This window comes from Mustelus asterias, chromosome 22 (assembly GCF_964213995.1).
Source record: "Mustelus asterias chromosome 22, sMusAst1.hap1.1, whole genome shotgun sequence".
Classification (NCBI taxonomy): domain Eukaryota; kingdom Metazoa; phylum Chordata; class Chondrichthyes; order Carcharhiniformes; family Triakidae; genus Mustelus; species Mustelus asterias.
Window position 1 is genome coordinate 56092053 of NC_135822.1, and position 21780 is coordinate 56113832.

The window sequence follows — 21780 nt, forward strand, 5'->3', positions numbered from 1 at the left end:
CAGGATGGGAGTGGGAGCTCCCGGAGACGACAGAAGGAGTCAGACCCCCGTGGGTTCGAATCCCGGACGCCACGGATTATGCGTGCTTGGCGTGGGGGAGGAGGGGGTGGTTTATACACAGAGCTGAATTTCCCGGAGCGTTTTCCGGCCTACCTGAGTTCGACGGGGTCAAACACCAGCATCACGTGGTTAATGATGGCGGGAAGGTACTTCAGCGCGGCACCCTGAGGATAGCAGAAATAAACATTTACCAAAGGACACAACACTCGGCCTCAGCACCCCTTGTGGCAGGAGGTCAGAAGGACCTGCCCTCCGTGCAGTTCTACTGTCTGTGGGATGGTTATCGAACTCTGTATCTAACCCTGTGCTGTACCTGTCCTGGGAGTGTTTGATGGGGACAGTATAGAGGGAGCTTTACTCTGTATCTAACCCCGTGCTGTACCTGTCCTGGGAGTGTTTGATGGGGGACAGTGTAGAGGGAGCTTTACTCTGTATCTAACCCCGTGCTGTACCTGTCCTGGGAGTGTTTGATGGGGACAGTGTAGAGGGAGTTTTACTCTGTATCTAACCCTGTGCTGTACCTGTCCTGGGAGTGTTTGATGGGGACAGTGTAGAGGGAGTTTTACTCTGTATCTAACCCCGTGCTGTACCTGTCCTGGGAGTGTTTGATGGGGACAGTGTAGAGGGAGCTTTACTCTGTATCTAACCCCGTGCTGTACCTGTCCTGGGAGTGTTTGATGGGGACAGTGTAGAGGGAGCTTTACTCTGTATCTAACCATGTGCTGTACCTGTCCTGGGAGTGTTTGATGGGGGACAGTGAAGAGGGAGCTTTACTCTGTATCTAACCGCATGCTGTACCTGTCCTGGGAGTGTTTGATGGGGGACAGTGAAGAGGGAGCTTTACTCTGTATCTAACCATGTGCTGTACCTGTCCTGGGAGTGTTTGATGGGGGACAGTGTAGAGGCAGCTTCACTCTGTATCTAACCCCATGCTGTACCTGTCCTGGGAGTGTTTGATGGGGGACAGTGTAGAGGGAGCTTTCCTCTGTATCTAACCCCATGCTGTACCTGTCCTGGGAGTGTTTGATGGGGACAGTGTAGAGGGAGCTTTACTCTGTATCTAACCCCGTGCCGTACCTGTCCTGGGAGTGTTTGATGGGAACAGTGTAGAGGGAGCTTTACTCTGTATCTATCTCCGTTCTGTACCTGTCTTGGGAGTGTTTGATGGGGGACAGTGTAGAGGGAGCTTTACTCTGTATCTATCTCCGTTCTGTACCTGTCCTGGGAGTGTTTGATGGGGACAGTGTAGAGGGAGCTTTACTCTGTATCTAACCCCGTGCTGTACCTGTCCTGGGAGTGTTTGATGGGGACAGTGTAGAGGGAGCTTTACTCTGTATCTAACCCCGTGCCGTACCTGTCCTGGGAGTGTTTGATGGGAACAGTGTAGAGGGAGCTTTACTCTGTATCTATCTCCGTTCTGTACCTGTCTTGGGAGTGTTTGATGGGGGACAGTGTAGAGGGAGCTTTACTCTGTATCTATCTCCGTTCTGTACCTGTCCTGGGAGTGTTTGATGGGGACAGTGTAGAGGGAGCTTTACTCTGTATCTAACCCCGTGCTGTACCTGTCCTGGGAGTGTTTGATGGGGGGACAGTGTAGAGGGAGCTTTACTCTGTATCTAACCCCGTGCTGTACCTGTCCTGGGAGTGTTTGATGGGGGACAGTGTAGAGGGAGCTTTACTCTGTATCTAACCCCGTGCTGTACCTGTCCTGGGAGTGTTTGATGGGGGACAGTGTAGAGGGAGCTTTACTCTGTATCTAACCCCGTGCTGTACCTGTCCTGGGAGTGTTTGATGAGATACAGAGACTGTATCCTCTTTTTCAGTACTATTCACTAATGTAACAGACATCACATTCTGAGGGGAGTACAGGAGAACAATGGCAGGCTGGTGGGAGATAGCAATGTGGGAGCGATGATGTCCCTCTGTAGACAACAGCCATCTCCGCACTGACCTTAATTTTGACCGATTCCTCCAACGGCCTGTCCATCAGTGAGTTAAATGAAAGGAATAATTTCCGGATGGATTCGTAGAACTCATTGTCACCTTCCTGTGTCCCGTAGATCCTGAAAGAGAGAACTCAATGAAGGGAGGTGTCTTGGGGAACCTTGCTGTTGTGTAGTGGGTCAGTGTTAATCCTCTGCTAAAACCCCAACTAAACCCTCCTCACTGACAACAGGGCGAGTGAACTAGAATTAAACAATATCCGAATTAATTATCTTCTGCGACTGGATCCTGAACTTCCTAACTCACAGACCACAATCAGTAAGGATAGGCAACAACACCTCCTCCACGATCATCCTCAACACCGGTGCCCCACAAGGCTGTGTTCTCAGCCCCCTACTATACTCCTTATACACCTCTGACTGTGCGGCCAAATTCCCTTCCAACTCGATTTACAAGTTTGCTGACGACACCACCGTAGTGGGTCGGATCTCAAACAATGACGAGACAGAGTACAGGAATGAGATAGAGAATCTGGTGAACTGGTGCGGCAACAATAATCTCTCCCTCAATGTCAACAAAACGAAGGAGATTGTCATCGACTTCAGGAAGTGTCAAGGAGAACATGCCCCTGTCTACATCAATAGGGACGAAGTAGAAAGGGTCGAGAACTTCAAGTTTTTAGGTGTCCAGATCACCAACCACCTGTCCTGGTCCCCTCATGCCAACACTATAGTTAAGAAAGCCCACCAACACCTCTACTTTCTCAGGAGGTTACGGAAATTTGGCATGTCCATCACGACTCTCACCAATTTTTACAGATGCGCCATAGAATTCCCCCCTAAACCTCCCACCCCTCACTTTTAACTTGTGTCCCCTCGTGACTGACCCTCCAACTCAGGGGAACAGCTGCTCCTTATCCACCCTGTCCATGCCCCTCATAATCTTGAACACCTCGATCAGGTCGCCCCTCAGTCTTCTCTGCTCCAGCGAGAACAACCCAAGCCTCCCCAACCTCCTTCATAACTTAAATGCTCCGTCCCAGGCAGCATCCTGGTGAATCTCCTCTGCACCCCCTCCAGTGCAATCACATCCTTCCTATAATATGGTGACCAGAACTGCACACAGTGCTCCAGCTGTGGCCTCACCAAAGTTCTATACAACTCCAACATGACCTCTCTGCTTTTGTAATCTATACCCCGATTGATAAAGGCGAGTGTCCCATAGGCCTTTTTCACCACCCTATTAACCTGCCTTTCCGCCTTCAGAGATCTGTGGACAAACTCGCCAAGGTCCCTTTGTTCTTCAGAACTTCCCAGTGTCAGACCTTTCACTGTATACTTCCTTGTTAAATTACTCCTTACAAAGTGTATCACCTCACACTTTTCAGGGTTAAATTCCACCTGCCACTTATCCGCCCATTTGACCATTCCGTCTGAAGTCCAAGGAGTACAGACCCAACCTTTCCTCATGTGGCAGTGCCTCCGAATCCAGGATCATCCTGGTAAACCTCCTCTGCGCTGCCTCCAGGTGATAATATACCTTTCCGCAAATAAGGGGAGTGTGGTGAACCATCGTTGGTTCCCACCAGGTAGTACTGAGCCAGGGTCTGGCCAGTACTATGAGTCTGTATATATGTTGCTGTTGGGGTTAGGGTTGGGTTGTTCTACATGTTGCTGTTGGGGTTAGGGTTGGGTTGTTCTACATGTTACTGTTGGGGTTAGGGTTGGGTTGTTCTACTTGTTACTGTTGGGGTTAGGGTTGGGTTGTTCGACATGTTACTGTTGGGGTTAGGGTTGGGCTGTTCTACCTGTATTATAGTTATTATGGTACATCCCAGTCGGGCTCCGCCTCCTGGGAGAGGTATAAAGGTCACTGCTCTGTCTGGGACCCCTCAGTCTGGGATCGTGTATTATATATGGTAGCTCTATTGTAGTAGTCAATAAAAGCCTTTATTTCCTCGAGCATCTCTAGCCTCGTGAGTTATATCGGGCATCAGGGACCCAAAACTGTCCACGGTATTCGAAATGTGGCCTCACCAGTACCTTTTAATACGGAATGGTCAAATGGACGGATAAGTGGCAGATGGAATTTAACCCTGGAAAGTGTGAGGTGATACACTTTGTAAGGAGTAATTTAACAAGGAAGTTTACAGTGAAAGGTCTGACACTGGGAAGTTCTGAAGAACAAAAGGACCTTGGCGCGTTTGTCCACAGATCTCTGAAGACGGAAAGGCAGGTTAATAGGGTGGTGAAAAAGGCATACGGCACACTCGCCTTTATCAAGGCTTATCAAGGGGACCGAGTGTAGGGTAACAAAGTTTGCGGATGACACAAAGATGAGTGGGAAAGCAAATTGCGTGGAGGACACAGAGTCTGCAGAGAGATTTGGATGGGCTAAGTGAGTGGGCGAGGATCTGGCAGATGGAGTATAACGTTGACAAGTGTGAGGTTATCCACTTTGGAAGGAATAATAGTAAAATGGACTATTATTTAAATTGTGGAAAATTACAACATGCAGAGGGACCTGGGGGTCCTTGTGGATGAATCACAAAAACTCAGTTTGCAGGTGCAGCAGGTGATCAAGAAGGCGAATGGAATGTTGGCCTTTATCGCGAAGGGGATGGAGTATAAAAGCAGGGAGGTCTTGCTGCAACTGTACAGGGTACTGGTGAGGCCGCAACTAGAATACTGTGTACAGTTTTGGTCCCCTTATTTAAGAAAGGATATATTAGCTTTGGAGGGAGTACAGAGAAGGTTCACCAGGTTGATACCGGAGATGAGGGGGTTAGCTTATGAGTAGAGATTGAGTAGACTGGGCCTGTACTCATTGGAGTTTAGAAGGTTGAGGGGAGATCTTATAGAGACATATAATGAAGGGGCTAGACAGGGTAGAAGCAGAGAGATTCTTTCCACTTAGAAAGGAAACAAGAACTAGAGGGCATATCCTCAAAATACAGGGGAGTCAATTTAGAACAGAGTTGAGGAGGAACTTCTTCTCCCAGAGGGTAGTGAATCTTTGGAATTCTCTGCCCAATGAAGCAGTAGAGGCTACCTCGTTAAATGTGTTTAAGTCACAGGTAGATTTTTAGCCAATAAGGGAATTAAGGGTTATGGGGAGCGGGCGGGTAAGTGGAACTGAACCCACTATCAGATCAGCCATGATCTTATTGAATGGTGGAGCAGGCTTGAGGGGTTAGATGGCCTACTCCTGCTCCTATTTCTTATGTTCTTATGTAATTGGGGTATAGAGTGCAAAAGCAGGGAGGTCATGTTGGAGTTGTGTAGAACTTTGGTGAGGCCACAGCTGGAGCACTGTGTGCAGTTCTGGTCACCACATTATAGGAAGGAGGGGGTGCAGAGGAGATTCACCAGGATGCTGCCTGGGACGGAGCGTTTAAGTTATGAAGAGAGGTTGGATAGGCTTGGGTTGTTTTCTCTGGAGCAGAGAAGACTGAGGGGTGACCTGATTGAGGTGTTCAAGATTATGAGGGACATGGACAGGGTGGATAGGGAGCAGCTGTTCCCCTTAGTTGAAGGGTCAGTTACGAGGGGGACACAAGTTAAAAGTGAGGGGTGGGAGGTTTAGGGGGGAATGTGAGGAAAACCTTTTTTACCCAGAGGGTGGTGAGGGTCTGGAATGCGCTGCCTGGGAGGGTGGTGGAGGCGGGATCCCTCACATCCTTTAAAAAGTACCTGGATGACACATCATAACATTCAAGGGCCAAGTGCTGGCAAGTGGGATTAGGTGGGCAGGTCAGGGCCTTCCATGCGTTGATGGCTGAAGGGCCTCTTCTGCACTGTAGTCTTCTGTGATTCTGTGAGGTAGTGAGGTGGGGTATCCCAAAAAGGGTAGGGGGTGCGATGATTTCTGGCTACAATGGCCCAGGGCCTCCAGGGGGGTCACAGCCCACCCAATCCCTGATGAATCAACCCCCCCCACCCCCCACCCCGCCGGGTGGGCCTCTCAGTTCCGACGCTTCCTTACCTCAGGTAGAGTTGCCTCGATTGGATGATGAAACGGAAGATGTATTTTAACCCCTTCAGAGCGGAGAAGAGGAGGTCTGTTTTGTCCGCACTCTCGGCGTTGGACACGTAGTAGTTCAGCACCTTGGTGAGCTTCCTGCAGAGGGGAACGTGAGGGGAGAGGGAGCTCAGGCGGCCATCTTGACTCACCGCGGAGGAACATTATCGATCCCACGCGCCTCACTCTGGTCATCTCAGCTTCAGACACAAGGAGACAGAGGCCTAAACACACACAGGGAGACAGAGCCTCCCCCCCCCCCCCCCCTCCCCCCACACACACACAGACAGAGCCCCCCCCATTCACACAGGGAGACAGAGGACACCCACACACACACACAGACAGAGGCCCCCCCACACACACAGGGAGACAGAGGCCCCCACATACACAAGGTGACAGAGGCCCCTACACAGGGGAGACAGAGACCCCCACACACACACACAGAGATACAGGCCTACGCACACAAGCAGACAGAGGCCTTCATTTCTCGAAAGCCTGCTGCTGAGGTAAAGGCAAGTCTCACTTGAATCTTGCCCTGGGAGTGTTGGCGCGTGCCAGTGCAGTGCCAGTGCGGCGACCAGCAATGTCCGTCTCTCCAACGCTAGCCGCCCCTGGAGCCTCGGGCCTAACTCCCACTGAGATTTCACAGACACACGCCAATCTGGGAGACGAACGTGGGCTCAGTTACATCACATTCACTGGATGTGGAAGTCACTGCCTGGGCCCAGCATTTAACACCCATCCCTAATAACCCCTTGAGAAGGTGGTGGGTGAGCCGCCATCTTGAACCTGCTGCAGTCCCTGTGGTGTAGGTACACCCACAGTGCTGTTAGGGAGGGAGTTCCAGGATTGTTATTGGACATCAGTCAGTCCGTGTGGTGTAGGTACACCCACAGTGCTGTTAGGGAGGGAGTTCCAGGATTGTTATTGGACATCAGTCAATCTGTGTGGTGTAGGTACACCCACAGCGCTGTTAGGGAGGGAGTTCCAGGATTGTTATTGGACATCAGTCAATCTGTGTGGTGTAGGTACACCCACAGCGCTGTTGGGGAGGGAGTTCCAGGATTGTTACTGGACATCATTAAGTCCACGTGGTGTAGGTACACCCACAGTGCTGTTAGAGAGAGAGTTCCAGGATTGTTATTGGACATCAGTCAGTCCGTGTGGTGTAGGTACACCCACAGTGCTGTTAGGGAGGGAGTTCCAGGATTGTTATTGGACATCAGTCAGTCCGTGTGGTGTAGGTACACCCACAGTGCTGTTAGGGAGGGAGTTCCCGGATTGTTATTGGACATCAGTCAGTCCGTGTGGTGTAGGTACACCCACAGTGCTGTTAGGGAGGGAGTTCCAGGATTGTTATTGGACATCAGTCAGTCCGTGTGGTGTAGGTACACCCACAGTGCTGTTAGGGAGGGAGTTCCAGGATTGTTATTGGACATCAGTCAGTCCGTGTGGTGTAGGTACACCCACAGTGCTGTTAGGGAGGGAGTTCCAGGATTTTGACCCAGCGACAGTGAAGGAACGGCCGTTATATTTCCAAGTCAGGATGGTGAGTGGCTCGGAGGGGAACTTGCAGGTGGTGGTGTTCCCCATGTGTCTGCTGCCCTTGTCCTTCTCGATGGTAGAGGTTGTGGGTTTGGAAGGTGCTGTCTAAGGATGAGTTGCTGCAGTGCATCTTGTAGATGGTCCACACTGCTGCTACTGAGCGTCGGTGGTGGAGGGAGTGAGTGTTTGTGGATGTGGTGCCATTCAAGCGGGGCTGCTTTGTCCTGGATGGTGTCGAGCTTCTTGAGTGTTGTTGGAGCCGCACCCATCCAGGCAAGTGGGGAGTATTCCATCACACTCCTGACTTGTGCCTTGTGGATGGTGGACAGACTTTGGGGGAGTCAGCAGGTGAGTTACTCTCCGCAGGATTCCCAGCCTCTGACCTGCTCTGGGAGCCACTGTGTTTATGTGGCTGGGTCCAGCTCAGTTTCTGGTCAATGAATCAAACCTTGGCATAAAATGTTCCAACTGAGACCCCAGCAGACAGAGAGAGAGAAAGAAAGAGATAGAGAGAGGGAGACAGAGAGAAGGAGAGACAGAGAGAGAGAGAGACAGAGAAAGAGATAGAGAGAGGGAGACAGAGAGAGAGAGAGAGGGAGACAGAGAGAGAGAGAGAGAGAGATGGTAGGTTCTCAGGGCACCTCCCCCCACAGATATACTCACACGTAGGCGAGTGTTGCACTGAAATGATTGGTGATGTAGGTTTCCAGAACGGGGTTGAAGTGTTGGAATTTTATATCGGCAATCAGGGAGATAATAAATACCTGGAATTGAAAGAGAGAAGCAGTGAGATTCAGAATCTACCGGGGAATAAGACAAAACAGTGCAGGGAGATAGCGTACGGAGGGTGGGACTGCATCGTTGGAACAGTGTGGGCCTTATTTCAGAATTTATTGTGCCCAAGGGTAGCACGGCAGCACAGTGGTTAGCACTGCTGCCTCACAGCGCCAGGGACCCGGGTTCGATTCCCGGCTTGGGTCACTGTCTGTGCGGAGTTTGCACATTCTCCCCGTGTCTGCGTGGGTTTCCTCCGGGTGCTCCGGTTTCCTCCCATAGTCCAAAGATGTGCAGGTTAGGTGGATTGGCCATGCTAAATTGTCCCTTAGTGTCCAAAGATGTGCAGGTTAGGTGGACTGGCCATGCTAAATTGCCCCTTAGTGTCCAAAGATGTGCACGTTAGGTGGATTGGCCATGCTAAATTGCCCCTTAGTGTCCAAAGATGTGCAGGTTAGGTGGATTGGCCATGCTAAATTGCCCCTTAGTGTCCAAAGATGTGCAGGTTAGGTGGACTGGCCATGCTAAATTGCCCCTTAGTGTCCAAAGATGTGCACGTTAGGTGGATTGGCCATGCTAAATTGCCCCTTAGTGTCCAAAGATGTGCAGGTTAGGTGGATTGGCCATGCTAAATTGCCCCTTAGTGTCCAAAGATGTGCAGGTTAGGTGGACTGGCCATGCTAAATTGCCCCTTAGTGTCCAAAGATGTGCACGTTAGGTGGATTGGCCATGCTAAATTGCCCCTTAGTGTCCAAAGATGTGCAGGTTAGGTGGATTGGCCATGCTAAATTGCCCCTTAGTGTCCAAAGATGTGCAGGTTAGGTGGACTGGCCATGCTAAATTGCCCCTTAGTGTCCAAAGATGTGCACGTTAGGTGGATTGGCCATGCTAAATTGCCCCTTAGTGTCCAACGATGTGCAGGTTAGGTGGATTGGCCATGCTAAATTGCCCCTTAGTGTCCAAAGATGTGCAGGTTAGGTGGACTGGCCATGCTAAATTGCCCCTTAGTGTCCAAAGATGTGCACGTTAGGTGGATTGGCCATGCTAAATTGCCCCTTAGTGTCCAAAGATGTGCAGGTTAGGTGGATTGGCCATGCTAAATTGCCCCTTAGTGTCCAAAGATGTGCAGGTTAGGTGGACTGGCCATGCTAAATTGCCCCTTAGTGTCCAAACATGTCTGGCCTACATGTGACTCCAGAGCCACAGCAATGTGGTTGACTCTCAACTGCCCTCGGGCAACTAGGGATGGGCAATAAATGCTGGCCCAGCCAGCGACGCCCATGTCCCAAGAATGAATGAAAAACAATGAATATTCAGAATAAATGTTCCTACAGAGATCTGAATTGACGTAACTTACCAATGCATCAAAGACTAAAAAGTCGTAAGTGTCGCTTTCCGAAGTTTCCATCATTATGTTGAAGAGTGTATCGAGGGTGTCCTGTAAAAACTGAGGGGAAGGGAGATTGGGAAGGAGTTAGTACTTCGAGAAATTGTCCATCTCTCTCGCACTCACACACACACATGTTGGCACAGTGGTTAGCACTGCTGCCTTATGGTGCCAGGGACCTGGGTTCCATTCCCGGCTTGGGTCACTGTCTGTGTGGAATTTCCACGTTCTCCCCGTGTCTGCGTGCGTTTCCTCCGGGTGCTCCGGTTTCCTCCCACAGTCCGAAAGACGTGCCGGTTAGGTGCTAAATTCTCCCTCAGTGTAACCCGAACAGGTGCCGGAATGTGGCGACTCGGGGAATTTCACAGTAACTTCATTGCAGTGTTAATGTCAGGCGACTTGTGACACTAATAAAGAAATAATCACACACACTCTCGCACTCTCTCACACTGTCTCTCTCACATTCTCTCTCTCACACACTCTCTCTCTCTCCCTCGCACACACACTGTCTCTCTCTCTCTCACACACTCTCTCTCTCTCCCTCGCACACACACTGTCTCTCTCTCTCTCTCACATTCTCTCTCTCACACACTCTCTCTCTCTCCCTCGCACACACACTGTCTCTCTCTCTCTCTCACATTCTCTCTCTCACACACTCTCTCTCTCTCCCTCGCACACACACTGTCTCTCTCACACTCTCTCTCTCACACTCTCTCTCTCACACATACTGTCACTCACACAGTTTAGGTGGATTGACCAGGTTAAATTCCCCCTCATGTTTCTTAAGGCTGCCACACTCATTGCGGATTTATTAATGAATTGGATTGAGTTTCCCCACTCTCCCGTGGTGGGATTCGAACCCACGACGCTGGGCTGCTCACCTTTACAATCTCGCTGCCATCCACTTCCATTAGCCGCCTGAGGTTCTGCTCGATACTCTGGTGGCTGCTCCGCCAGTTTAACAGGCCCAGTAAGTCAACTGTCAACACAACGCACACACTCTGTATTTATACACATATCCAGAAAGACTACATTGCATTTTTATAGCACCTTCTGCTACCTCAGGTTGCTCCAAAGCACTGCAGGCCCATTGACCTACTTTCCAAGTTCAATCACTGTGGCACTCCGGAGATCTTTTACACAGCAGGATCCCGTAAAAAGAAACATGTTTCTTTTTGAGAATTCATTCCTGGGATGTGGGTATTTATTATCCATCCCTAATTGCCCCTTGAGAAGGTGGTGGGTGAGCCGCCATCTTGAACCGGCTGCAGTCCCTGCGGTGTAGGTACACCGTAACAGTTTTAACAACACCAGGTTAAAGTCCAACAGGTTTATTTGGTGGCAAATACCATTAGCTTTTGGAGCGCTGCTCCTTCGTCAGATGGAGAGCAGATTTCCACTCCATCTGGCGAAGGAGCAGCGCTCCGAAAGCTAATGGTATTTGCCACCAAATAAACCTGTTGGACTTTAACCTGGCGTTGTTAAAACTCTTACCAAAGCACAAAACCATATCCAACTGGAGACATTTGGATTTGCACTTGGCAAGGTCCAAACCACATGGAGGGACACGTTGTTCAAATCGACCAGCCAATCACTGGCAGGTATGGCCCACACACAACACTGAGGTGGAGGGTTCAGTTTTTCTTTTCAGTTTAAAGTTTATTTTATTATCCATGATGTGGAGATGCCGGCGTTGGACTGGGGTGGGCGCAGTAAGAAGTCTCACAAAACTAGGTTAAAATCCACAGACAGTGACTCCAGCTGGGAATCGAACCCGGGTCCCTGGCGCTGTGAGGCAACAGTGCGATGTTAGTGTATCTTTAAGAATTAAAAAAAAAAGATCTCTGCAGCTCACAGTTTCAGTGACGTCACTGTTGTCGGGCTGACTACGATGAGTCTTTTTATTGCTACTTAAGTGGTATTTACTCTGGGACTATTTTTATGACCCTGCATTGTTAGGAGGGCGGTCAAGAGTTTTTGGAGAGGTTTTTTTCCCAATGAGTTTGAGGTTTCGGTTTCAGTTCTGAGCTGCAGTTGAGTTTGAGTTTCGGAAGAGACAGCAAGCTAATATGAACTGTTTTCCCTCTCTCCCTGTTATTTCTTTGGAAATTCTGTTGTTTTCCTGAAGCGTTAACATCTGCTGTTCTTGGGGGCTAGGCCAGAGTCTCTCTGGGGTTTTGGGAAGCTGTCTTGTCTGCAAACTGTTCGGAGTGAATCCAGAGAACTGCAGACTTCAACCAAAGGATTCAATTTCCAGTATCACGTGGGCATTAACCTGTGCTGTGTTAAACTTGCCTGGATGGGTGTGGCTCCAACAACACTCAAGAAGCTCGACACCATCCAGGACAAAGCAGCCCCGCTTGATTGGCACCCCATCCACAAACATTCACTCCCTCCACCACCGACGCTCAGTAGCAGCAGTGTGTACCATCTACAAGATGCACTGCAGCAACTCATCCTTAGACAGCACCTTCCAAACCCACGACCACTTCCATCTAGAAGGACAAGGGCAGCAGACACATGGGGAATACCACCACCTGCAAGTTCCCCTCCGAGCCCCTCACCATCCTGACTTGGAAATATATCGGCCGTTCCTTCACAGTCGCTGGGTCAAAATCCTGGAATTCCCTCCCTAACGGCATTGTGGGTCAACCCACAGCACGTGGACTGCAGCGATTCAAGATGGCGGCTCACCACCACCTTCTCAAGGGGCAACTAGGGATGGGCAATAAACGCTGGGCCCAGCCAGCGACACCCGTGTCCCATGAATGAATGAGAAAATCATGTAGAAAGGGTCTTTTGTCCACGGTATTGGTTTGATTGGAAGATTGTAGATATCTTTGTTCAGGGTTGTACATTATGATGATTATTTCTAGTTTGTAATTGATAAAAGTCCTTACTAATTTACTTACTATACATATTAACTATATTCTTAATTAAATTTTGTTTGATAAAAGCTCCCTAGTGGGTCATTTCAAACATACCCGAAGTAGAACATATCAAAGAACAGTACAGCACAGGAAACAGGCCCTTCGGCCCTCCAAGCCACCATGTTCACCCGAGCCAAATTCAAGAGGCAAAACTTATGGTTCAGGTAAAACACTTTGGAGCTTCTAACCTGAACCATAACTGGGCTAAGTTCCACACTCGCAGTGGTGGGAGCTCTTTAAAACACACCAATGGACAATAGACAATGGATGAGATCTCAACTCAACTATGCAATCAGATTTGGCCGTATTGTGTTTGGAACGTACCGTTTTGGGTCAGCTTGGTCGAACACACCAGAGTTGCGATCTGAAAGCTGTCTTTGATGGTCGATAAACTGGTAGAATGGTGAAACCCCTTCCCGAACTCCCTCTCTCTCAGCTCCTGCTCTTCCTTGGTGCTGGGTTGCGTGAGGTAACACCTGGCATCTTCCGCTTTCTTCGTGTCTCCCTGGCGATGAGTCAGAGGTTAGCAGAATGGTTTTTGTTTTGAGCCCCGTGTCTAAGGAAGGATGTGCTGGCTCTCAATGAGGGTCCAGAGGAGGTTCACGAGAATGATCCCGGGAATGAAAGGCTTGAAATACGAGGAGCTTTTGAGGACTCTGTGTCTGTACTCGATGGAGTTTAGAAGTTCATAAGATAAGTCCATAAGATATCGGAGCAGAATTAGGCCATTCGGCCCATCGAGTCTGCTCCGCTAATCCATCATGGCTGATATGCTCCTCATCCCCATTTTCCTGCCTTCTCCCCATAACCCTTCAACCCATTACCAATTAAAAATCTGTCTAACTCCTCCTTAAATGTACTCACTGTCCCAGCATCCACCGCACTTTGGGGTAGCGAATTCCACAGATTCACAACCCTTTGGGAGAAATAGTTTCTCCTCAACTCTGTTTTAAATTTGCTGCCCCTTATCCTGAGACTATGACCTCTCGTCCCAGAATGCCCCACAAGAGGAAGCATCCGCTCCACGTCTACTTTATCCACACCGTTTATCATCTTGTAAACGTCAATTTGATCTCCCCTCATTCTTCTAAATTCCAGAGAGTCTCGGCCTAAACTGTTCAATCTCTCTTCACACGACAAACCCCTCATCTCTGGAATCAATCTAGTGAACCTCCTCTGAACTGCCTCCGATGCCACGACACCTTTCCTCAAATAAGGGGGCCAAAACTGTGCACAATACTCCAGGTGCGGCCTCACCAATGCCTTGTACAGTTGCAACAATAATTCCTTATCTTTATATTCTATTCCTTTCGCTATAAATGCCAACATTCCATTGGCTTTATCATCCGCTGTACCTGCATGCTTTCTATGAAGGATGAGGTGGGAATCTCATTGAAACTTACAGAATACTGAGAGGCCTGGATAGAGTGGACGTGGGGAAGATGTTTCCATTAGTCGGAGAGACTCGGATCCGAGGGGCACAGCCTCAGAGTAAAGGGACGACCCTTTAGAACCGAGGTGAGGAGGAATTTCTTCAGCCAGAGGGTTTGGTGAATCTGTGGAATTCATTGCCACAGAGGAGGCCGGGTCATTGAGTGTATTTAAGACAGAGATAGATAGGTTCCTGGTTGGTAAGGGGGGGTCAAAGGTTACAGGGAAAAGGTGGGAGAATGGGGTTGAGAAACATATCAATCGTGCTCAAATGGGGGAGCAGACTCAATGGGCCGAATGGCCTAATTCTGCTCTGAAATCCTATGGTCTTATGGTTACGGGGCCCAGAGAGAGAGGCCTTCCAAGATAGAGATTGAATAATCTGGGATTGTTCTCCCTGGAAAGACGGAGGCTGAGGGGGCGACCTGATAGAGGTTTATAAAATTATGAGGGATATAGATAGGGTGAACAGTTGGAAGCTTTTTCCCAGGGCAGAAATGACAATAAAAGGGGGCTCAAGATAAGGGGGGAAAAGGTTAAGTGGAGATGTGCGGGGGGGGAAGTTTTTTTACGAGGGTGGTGGGGGCCTTGGCACTGCCAAGTGAGGCGGTTGAGGCAAACACGTGAGCGACATTTAAGACTTATCTGAATAGACACATGAACAGTTGGTCTAGATAGGACAATGGAGGGCCGAAGGGCCTGTTCCTGTGCTATACTGTTCTTTGTTCCTCTTTGCTCACCCTCTGCTGGGGTAACCCTAAACTCCCCGACCCCTCACCACCAGGCAAACGGAACGCCCCTAATCAAGAAAAGGGAGGGGGGGGCGGGAGGGGGGTGGTGGGGGGAGGGGGAGGGTAACCTATATGAGGGGATGAGTCGGTCTAATATCCGCCAATGGGAAAATGCTTGGGTCCGCTGTTGAAGAGGTGGCGACTGGGTATTCCAAGAATCACCACGGAAATCAGGTAGATTCTCCATGGTGTCGTGAAAGGATAATGGCATACTTTGAGGTTGTAATATTCAGGGTGGATAAAGGGGGATTGGTAGACGTAATGTATTCGGATTTCCAAAAGGCATTTGATAAGTTGTCAAGTGAGAGGTTGCTGCGGAAGGTACGAACGTACGGTGTTGGGAGGAATATTGATAGAGGATTGGGTAACTAACAGGAAACAGAGGTAAATGGACCATCTTCAAGTCTTAACTGCTTGCGATCGGCACTGATGACTTGGAGGAAAGGACTGAGAGTGTTGTAGCCAAATGTACTAATGAGACAAAGATAGGGAGAAAAGCAAGTTGTGTGGAGGATACAAAAAGTCTACAAAGGGCGAGAGAGAGGTGACATAAGAGGGCCAAAATTGGGGAGATGGGACTACAAATGTGGAGTACAAAAGTCTTGCTACAACTGCACATGGTATTGGTAAGACCACACCTGGAGTAATGTGCACAGTTTTGGTCTCGTAGGGCTATAAGGTCATGGAGCCATAGAGGTTTACAGCATGAAAACAGGCCCTTTGGCCCAACTTGTCCATGCCGCCCAGTTTTTAACCAGTAAGCTAGTCCCAATTGCCCACGTTTGGCCCATATCCCTCTATACCCATCTTACCCATGTAACCGTCTAAATGCTTTTTAAAAGCCAAAATTGTACCCGCCTCTACTACTACCTCTGGCAGCTTGTTCCAGACACTCACCACTCTCTGTGTGAAAAAATTGCCCCTCTGGACCCTTTTGTATCTCTCCCCCTCATTTTAAACCTATGCCCTCTAGTTTTAGACTCCCCTACCTTTGGGAAAAGACGTTGACTATCTAGCTGATCTCTGCTCCTCATTATTTTATAGACCTCTATAAGATCACCCCTCAGCCTCCTACGCTCCAGAGGAAAAATGCCCCAGTCTATCCAGCCTCTCCTTATAACTCAAACTATCAAATCCCGGTAGCATCCCAGTAAATCTTTTCTGCACTCTTTCTAGTTTATTAATATCCTTTCTATAATAGGGTGACCAGAACTGCACACAGTATTCCAAGTGTGGCCTGATGGAATGAGGGAGAGATTTATCTCGGAAGCAGTTCAGAGAAGATTCACTCGACTAATTCCTGGGATGAAGGGAGGTTTGTCTTCTGAGGAGAGGTTGGGCCTACACTCATTGGAGTTTAGAAGAGTGAGAGGGGATCTCATTGATACATTAGATTCTGAGGCGGGTTTGATGGAGTGGATGCTGGGAGGATGGTTCCCCGTCATGAGGGAATCTTGAATGAGGAGCGGGGGGTGTCACAGTTTCAGGATATGGAGTCGCCCATCGAAAACGGAGATGAGGAGGAATTTCTTCTCTCAGAGGGTGGTTATTCTGGGGAATTCTCCCTCCCAGAGAGGAGGGGGGGTCTATGGGTCACCCCACTTACAAAGAGAGGCCAGACAGGGCTCATTCTTGTCTGTTCCACGCCGCCGCCCCCCCCCCCCCCCCGCCCCCCAACCTTGCTGCCTGTCACCTACCTTAAAGATGATTAAGTCATGTTTCCCATCACGTAACGTCGTGCCGTCTGGTTTCATTAACCTCACGAACGCCATGCCAAAGAACTTCTCCGACTTGTCTTTGGCTGCAGATATGGCAACAAGACATTTTGTCAAGAAGGGCGAGAAGACCCGAATGGCCTACTCCTGCTTCTGGTTTCTACGTTAAGGAAATATCCACAAATGCCGCTCAGGCTGTGAGAACGCACTCTTAAAATGCCCGAAAGCTGGCTGAGAGTGGCAGAGGGCGCCATTGCGCACGTGCAGGTCTCTAGCACAGGGTCAGGCCACTCAAACCTGTTCAAAACCTTATAGAATCATAGAATACTACAGTCCAGGAGGCGGCCATTCAGCCCATCGAGTCTGCACCAACCACAATCCCACCCAGGCCCTATCCCCATAACCCCATGCATTTACCCTAGCTAATCCCCCTGACACTAAGGTACAATTTAGCATGGCCAATTCACCTAACCTACACATCTTTGGTGCCGACGCTATAGTTAAGAAAGCCCCACCAACGCCTCTACTTTCTCAGAAGACTAAGGAAATTTGGCCTGTCAGCTATGACTCTCACCAACCTTTACAGATGCACCATAGAAAGCATTCTTTCTGGTTGTATCACAGCTTGGTCTGGCTCCTGCTCTGCCCAAGACCACAAGAAACTACTTAGGGTCGTGAACGAAGCCCAGTCCATCACGCAAACCAACCCCCCATCTACTGACTCCGTCTACACTTCCCACTGTCTCAGGAAAAGCAGCCAGCATAATCAATGACCCCATGCACCCCACACATTCTCTCTTCCACCTTCTTCCACCAGGAAAAAGATACAAAAGTCTGAGGTCACGTACCAACCGACTCAAGAACAGCTTCTTCCCTGCTGCTGTCAGACTTTTGAATGGACCTACCTTATATTAACTTGATCTTTCTCTACACCCCAGCTGTGACTGTAACACAACATTCTGCCCCCTCTCCTATCCTTCTCCCCTGTATACTCTGTGAACAGTATGCTTTGTCTGTATAGTGCGCAAGAAACAATACTTTTCACTGTGTCCCAGTACATGTGACAATAATAAATCAAACAATACTTTTCACTGTATCCCAATACGTGGCAATAATAAATCAAATCAAATATTAAATTGATCTTTCTCTACACCCGAGCTGTGACTGTAACACGACATTCTGCACTTCCTCCTTTCCTTCTCTCCGATGTACTCTATGTGTTTTCAGACTTTTGTATCTTTTTCCTGACAGACGAAGGGGGTTATGCTGGCTGCCTTTCCAAGGCAGCGGGAAGTGTAGACAGATGGGAGGCTGGTTTGCATGACGGACTGGGCTATGATCGCAACCCATTGTAGCTTGAGAGCAGGAGACATACCAATGTGTGATACACCCGGGAAGAATGCTTTCTATGGTGCATCTGTAAAAATTGGTGAGAGCCGTGGCGGACTTGCCGAATTTCCTCAGTCTTCTTGTGAAAGTAGAGGTGTTGGTGAGTTTTCTTAACCCTAATGGTGTCGGCGTGGAGGGACCAGGACAGGTTATTGGTGATCTGGACACCTGGAAACATGAAGCGCTTGAAGTACGGTGAGCACGTATAAATCAGTAACGTTGATTTGTAAGGGGATAGCTGGGGCACTGGGCTTGCAATCAAAGCAAACAAACTCTCGCAGTAAAGAGAAACTCTGTGTCCTGGGTTCAGACTTGGGTAGCGGCAATGACCACTGGACTGTTAATCCAGAGACGCAGGGTAGTTCTCTGGGGAATCAGGTTCGAATCCCACCACAGCAGGTGGTGAAATTTGAATTCAATAAAATTCTGGAAATAAGAGTCCAATAATTTGTGTTCCCCCCCCCAGCTATTTGGCAACAGGAGCCATCGTAACTGAAAGCCGAAAGCATCGCACAGGAATTCGTGCCTTGAATCAGTTCTCCAGTGGTAATGGTGGAGGGGTTATTGGGGAGAGCTTCACGAGTGGGGAGGATTCCGACTTTTAACGACACTGCATCAATTGCTATTAAACGGAGAGGGAGCTTCGAACACTTACATTCCTGCGAGGACCTGTGTCGGAAGGTGAAGCGGAGGTGACACCGAGGGACATCTTCAATTGTGATGGCCACCTTCGGGCAGAGAGAGAGAGAGAGACAGTTTTGGAGTTCCGAGTCCATGTTCTTCCACAGATGCCCACTTCACCACTCTGTATTCCCCACCCCACACATCTGGAGACACCTGTTGCGATACCCACACCACATCTGTCCAAATCCTCGCAATTCAGGACTTCCCTGAACTCTGACCCCCTCTTTCCCCACGGTGAGGGAGCCCGAGTGATCGGCTGTGTGGGACGTCGCAGCGCTCCCTCAGCACTGACCCTCTGACAGTGCGGCACTCCCTCAGTACTGACCCTCTGACTCTGCAGCGCTCCCTCAGCACTGACCCTCTGACAGTGCAGCACTCCCTCAGTACTGACCCTCTGACAGTGCAGCACTCCCTCAGTACTGTCCCTCTGACAGTGCAGCACTCCCTCAGTACTGACCCTCTGACAGTGCAGCACTCCCTCAGTACTGACCCTCTGACAGTGCAGCACTCCCTCAGTACTGACCCTCTGACAGTGCAGCACTCCCTCAGTACTGTCCCTCTGACAGTGCAGCACTCCCTCAGCACTGACCCTCTGACAGTGCAGCACTCCCTCAGTACTGACCCTCTGACAGTGCAGCACTCCCTCAGCACTGACTCTCTGACAGTGCAGCACTCCCTCAGCACTGACCCTCTGACAGTGCAGCACTCCCTCAGTACTGACCCTCTGACAGTGCAGCACTCCCTCAGCACTGACCCTCTGACAGTGCAGCACTCCCTCAGTACTGACCCTCTGACAGTGCAGCACTCCCTCTGTACTGACCCTCTGACAGTGCGGCACTCCCTCAGCACTGACCCTCTGACAGTGCGGCACTCCCTCAGCACTGACCCTCTGACAGTGCAGCACTCCCTCAGCACTGACCCTCTGACAGTGCAGCACTCCCTCAACACTGACCCTCTGACAGTGCGGCACTCCCTCAGTACTGACCCTCTGACAGTGCGGCACTCCCTCAGTACTGACCCTCTGACAGTGCGGCACTCCCTCAGTACTGACCCTCTGACAGTGCGGCACTCCCTCAGCACTGACCCTCTGACAGTGCAGCACTCCCTCAGTACTGTCCCTCTGACAGTGCAGCACTCCCTCAGTACTGACCCTCTGACAGTGCAGCACTCCCTCAGTACTGACCCTCTGACAGTGCAGCACTCCCTCAGTACTGACCCTCTGACAGTGCAGCACTCCCTCAGTACTGACCCTCTGACAGTGCGGCACTCCCTCAGCACTGACCCTCTGACAGTGCGGCACTCCCTCAGCACTGACCCTCTGACAGTGCAGCACTCCCTCAGTACTGACCCTCTGACAGTGCGGCACTCCCTCAGCACTGACCCTCTGACAGTGCAGCACTCCCTCAGTACTGACCCTCTGACAGTGCGGCACTCCCTCAGTACTGTCCCTCTGACAGTGCAGCACTCCCTCAGTACTGACCCTCTGACAGTGCAGCACTCCCTCAGTACTGACCCTCTGACAGTGCAGCACTCCCTCAGCACTGACCCTCTGACAGTGCAGCACTCCCTCAGTACTGACCCTCTGACAGTGCGGCACTCCCTCAGCACTGACCCTCTGACAGTGCAGCACTCCCTCAGTACTGACCCTCTGACAGTGCGGCACTCCCTCAGTACTGACCCTCTGGCAGTGTAGCACTCCCTCAGTACTGTCCCTCTGACAGTGCAGCACTCCCTCAGTACTGACCCTCTGACAGTGCAGCACTCCCTCAGTACTGACCCTCTGGCAGTGTAGCACTCCCTCAGTACTGTCCCTCTGACAGTGCAGCGCTCCCTCAGTACTGACCCTCTGACAGTGCAGCGCTCCCTCAGTACTGACTCTCTGACAGTGTGGCACTCCCTCAGTGCTGACCCTCTGACAGTGCGGCACTCCCTCAGTACTGACCCTCTGACAGTGCAGCACTCCCTCAGGACTGACCCTCTGACAGTGCGGCACTCCCTCTGTACTGACCCTCTGACAGTGCGGCACTCCCTCAGTACTGACCCTCTGACAGTGCAGCACTCCCTCGGTACTGACCCTGCGACAGTGCCGTGCTCCCTCAGCACTGACCTTCTGACAGTGCAGTGCACTGAATTGAACAGTGTGGGAGCTTTGCAATGCTGTGGGACAGAGAGTGGGTGATTCCACCTACCTTTACTGTCTCGTACCAAAAAGGCTGCTTTACTTGATAGTAGACCACCGACTTGTATTCCGAAACGCCCTGGTATCCCGACCCTGGGAATATCGCTTTCTGTTGAGGTAATGAGAGGGTTAGAGACGGGACAGGGAGTGCCCCTAGCCCGTGGGAAAATAGCTCACCTGACCTCCAGGATCGAGTAACTACAACTTCCCGATTTACAAGGGGATAGCAGCAAACTTCGAACGGACTTGGGCAGCTGAGGGGCGGATGCAGTTTAACCCAACGAAGTGTGATGTGTGTTGGAATACGCGGGCAGATGGTGTAAAATGCAGTGCGGTTGGCGGAGGGAGTGTCAGGGGAAAAGTATTAGTGCCCAGTTCCATCGGGTAGCCAGGGAGACAGGAATATCTCAGAGCCCGCCTACTCACACCTCAGGGAACGCCAGTAACCCTGGCGCTAACCACCCCCCCAACATCTTGCTGACAATTTTGGAATGTAGCAACCATTATACAATAGCAGAATTAGTTATGTGATGACACCGTGCCTTTTAGAAATGTATTTGAATCATGTTTAGAAATGTATTTGAATCACCCTGATAAATGTGAGGTGATTCATTTTGGTAGGACTAATTTAAATGTGGATTACAGGGTCAAAGGTAGGGTTCTGAAGACTGTGGAGGAACAGAGAGATCTTGGGGTCCATATCCACAGATCTCTAAAGGTTGCCACTCAAGTAGATAGAGCTGTGAAGAAGGCCTATAGTGTGTTAGCTTTTATTAACAGGGAGTTGGAGTTTAAGAGCCGTGGGGTTATGCTGCAACTGTACGGGACCTTGGTGAGACCACATTTGGAATATTGTGTGCAGTTCTGGTCACCTCACTATAAGAAGGATGTGGAAGCGCTGGAAAGAGTGCAGAGGAGATTTACCAGGATG

The 21780-nt window shown here is 50.1% G+C and overlaps 1 protein-coding gene across 3 annotated transcripts in view; it reads right to left on the bottom strand.

Annotated features, from left to right (window-relative positions):
• Positions 1–21780, bottom strand: part of dock5 (dedicator of cytokinesis 5) — a 293002-nt gene that overhangs the window by 70558 nt on the left and 200664 nt on the right. For all 3 annotated transcript variants that reach the window (XR_013500554.1, XM_078239223.1, XM_078239224.1), the window contains 10 exons: positions 20860–20958; positions 18642–18714; positions 16580–16683; positions 12985–13165; positions 10612–10709; positions 9701–9790; positions 8233–8333; positions 5989–6123; positions 2012–2123; positions 154–224 (listed from right to left, as the gene is read on the bottom strand). Coding sequence is in view for 2 of the 3 variants with exons in the window: in XM_078239223.1 (XP_078095349.1) it covers positions 154–224; positions 2012–2123; positions 5989–6123; positions 8233–8333; positions 9701–9790; positions 10612–10709; positions 12985–13165; positions 16580–16683; positions 18642–18714; positions 20860–20958 (1064 nt within the window). In the remaining variant the exon portion in view is untranslated. The remainder of the gene's footprint in view (positions 1–153; positions 225–2011; positions 2124–5988; positions 6124–8232; positions 8334–9700; positions 9791–10611; positions 10710–12984; positions 13166–16579; positions 16684–18641; positions 18715–20859; positions 20959–21780) is intronic.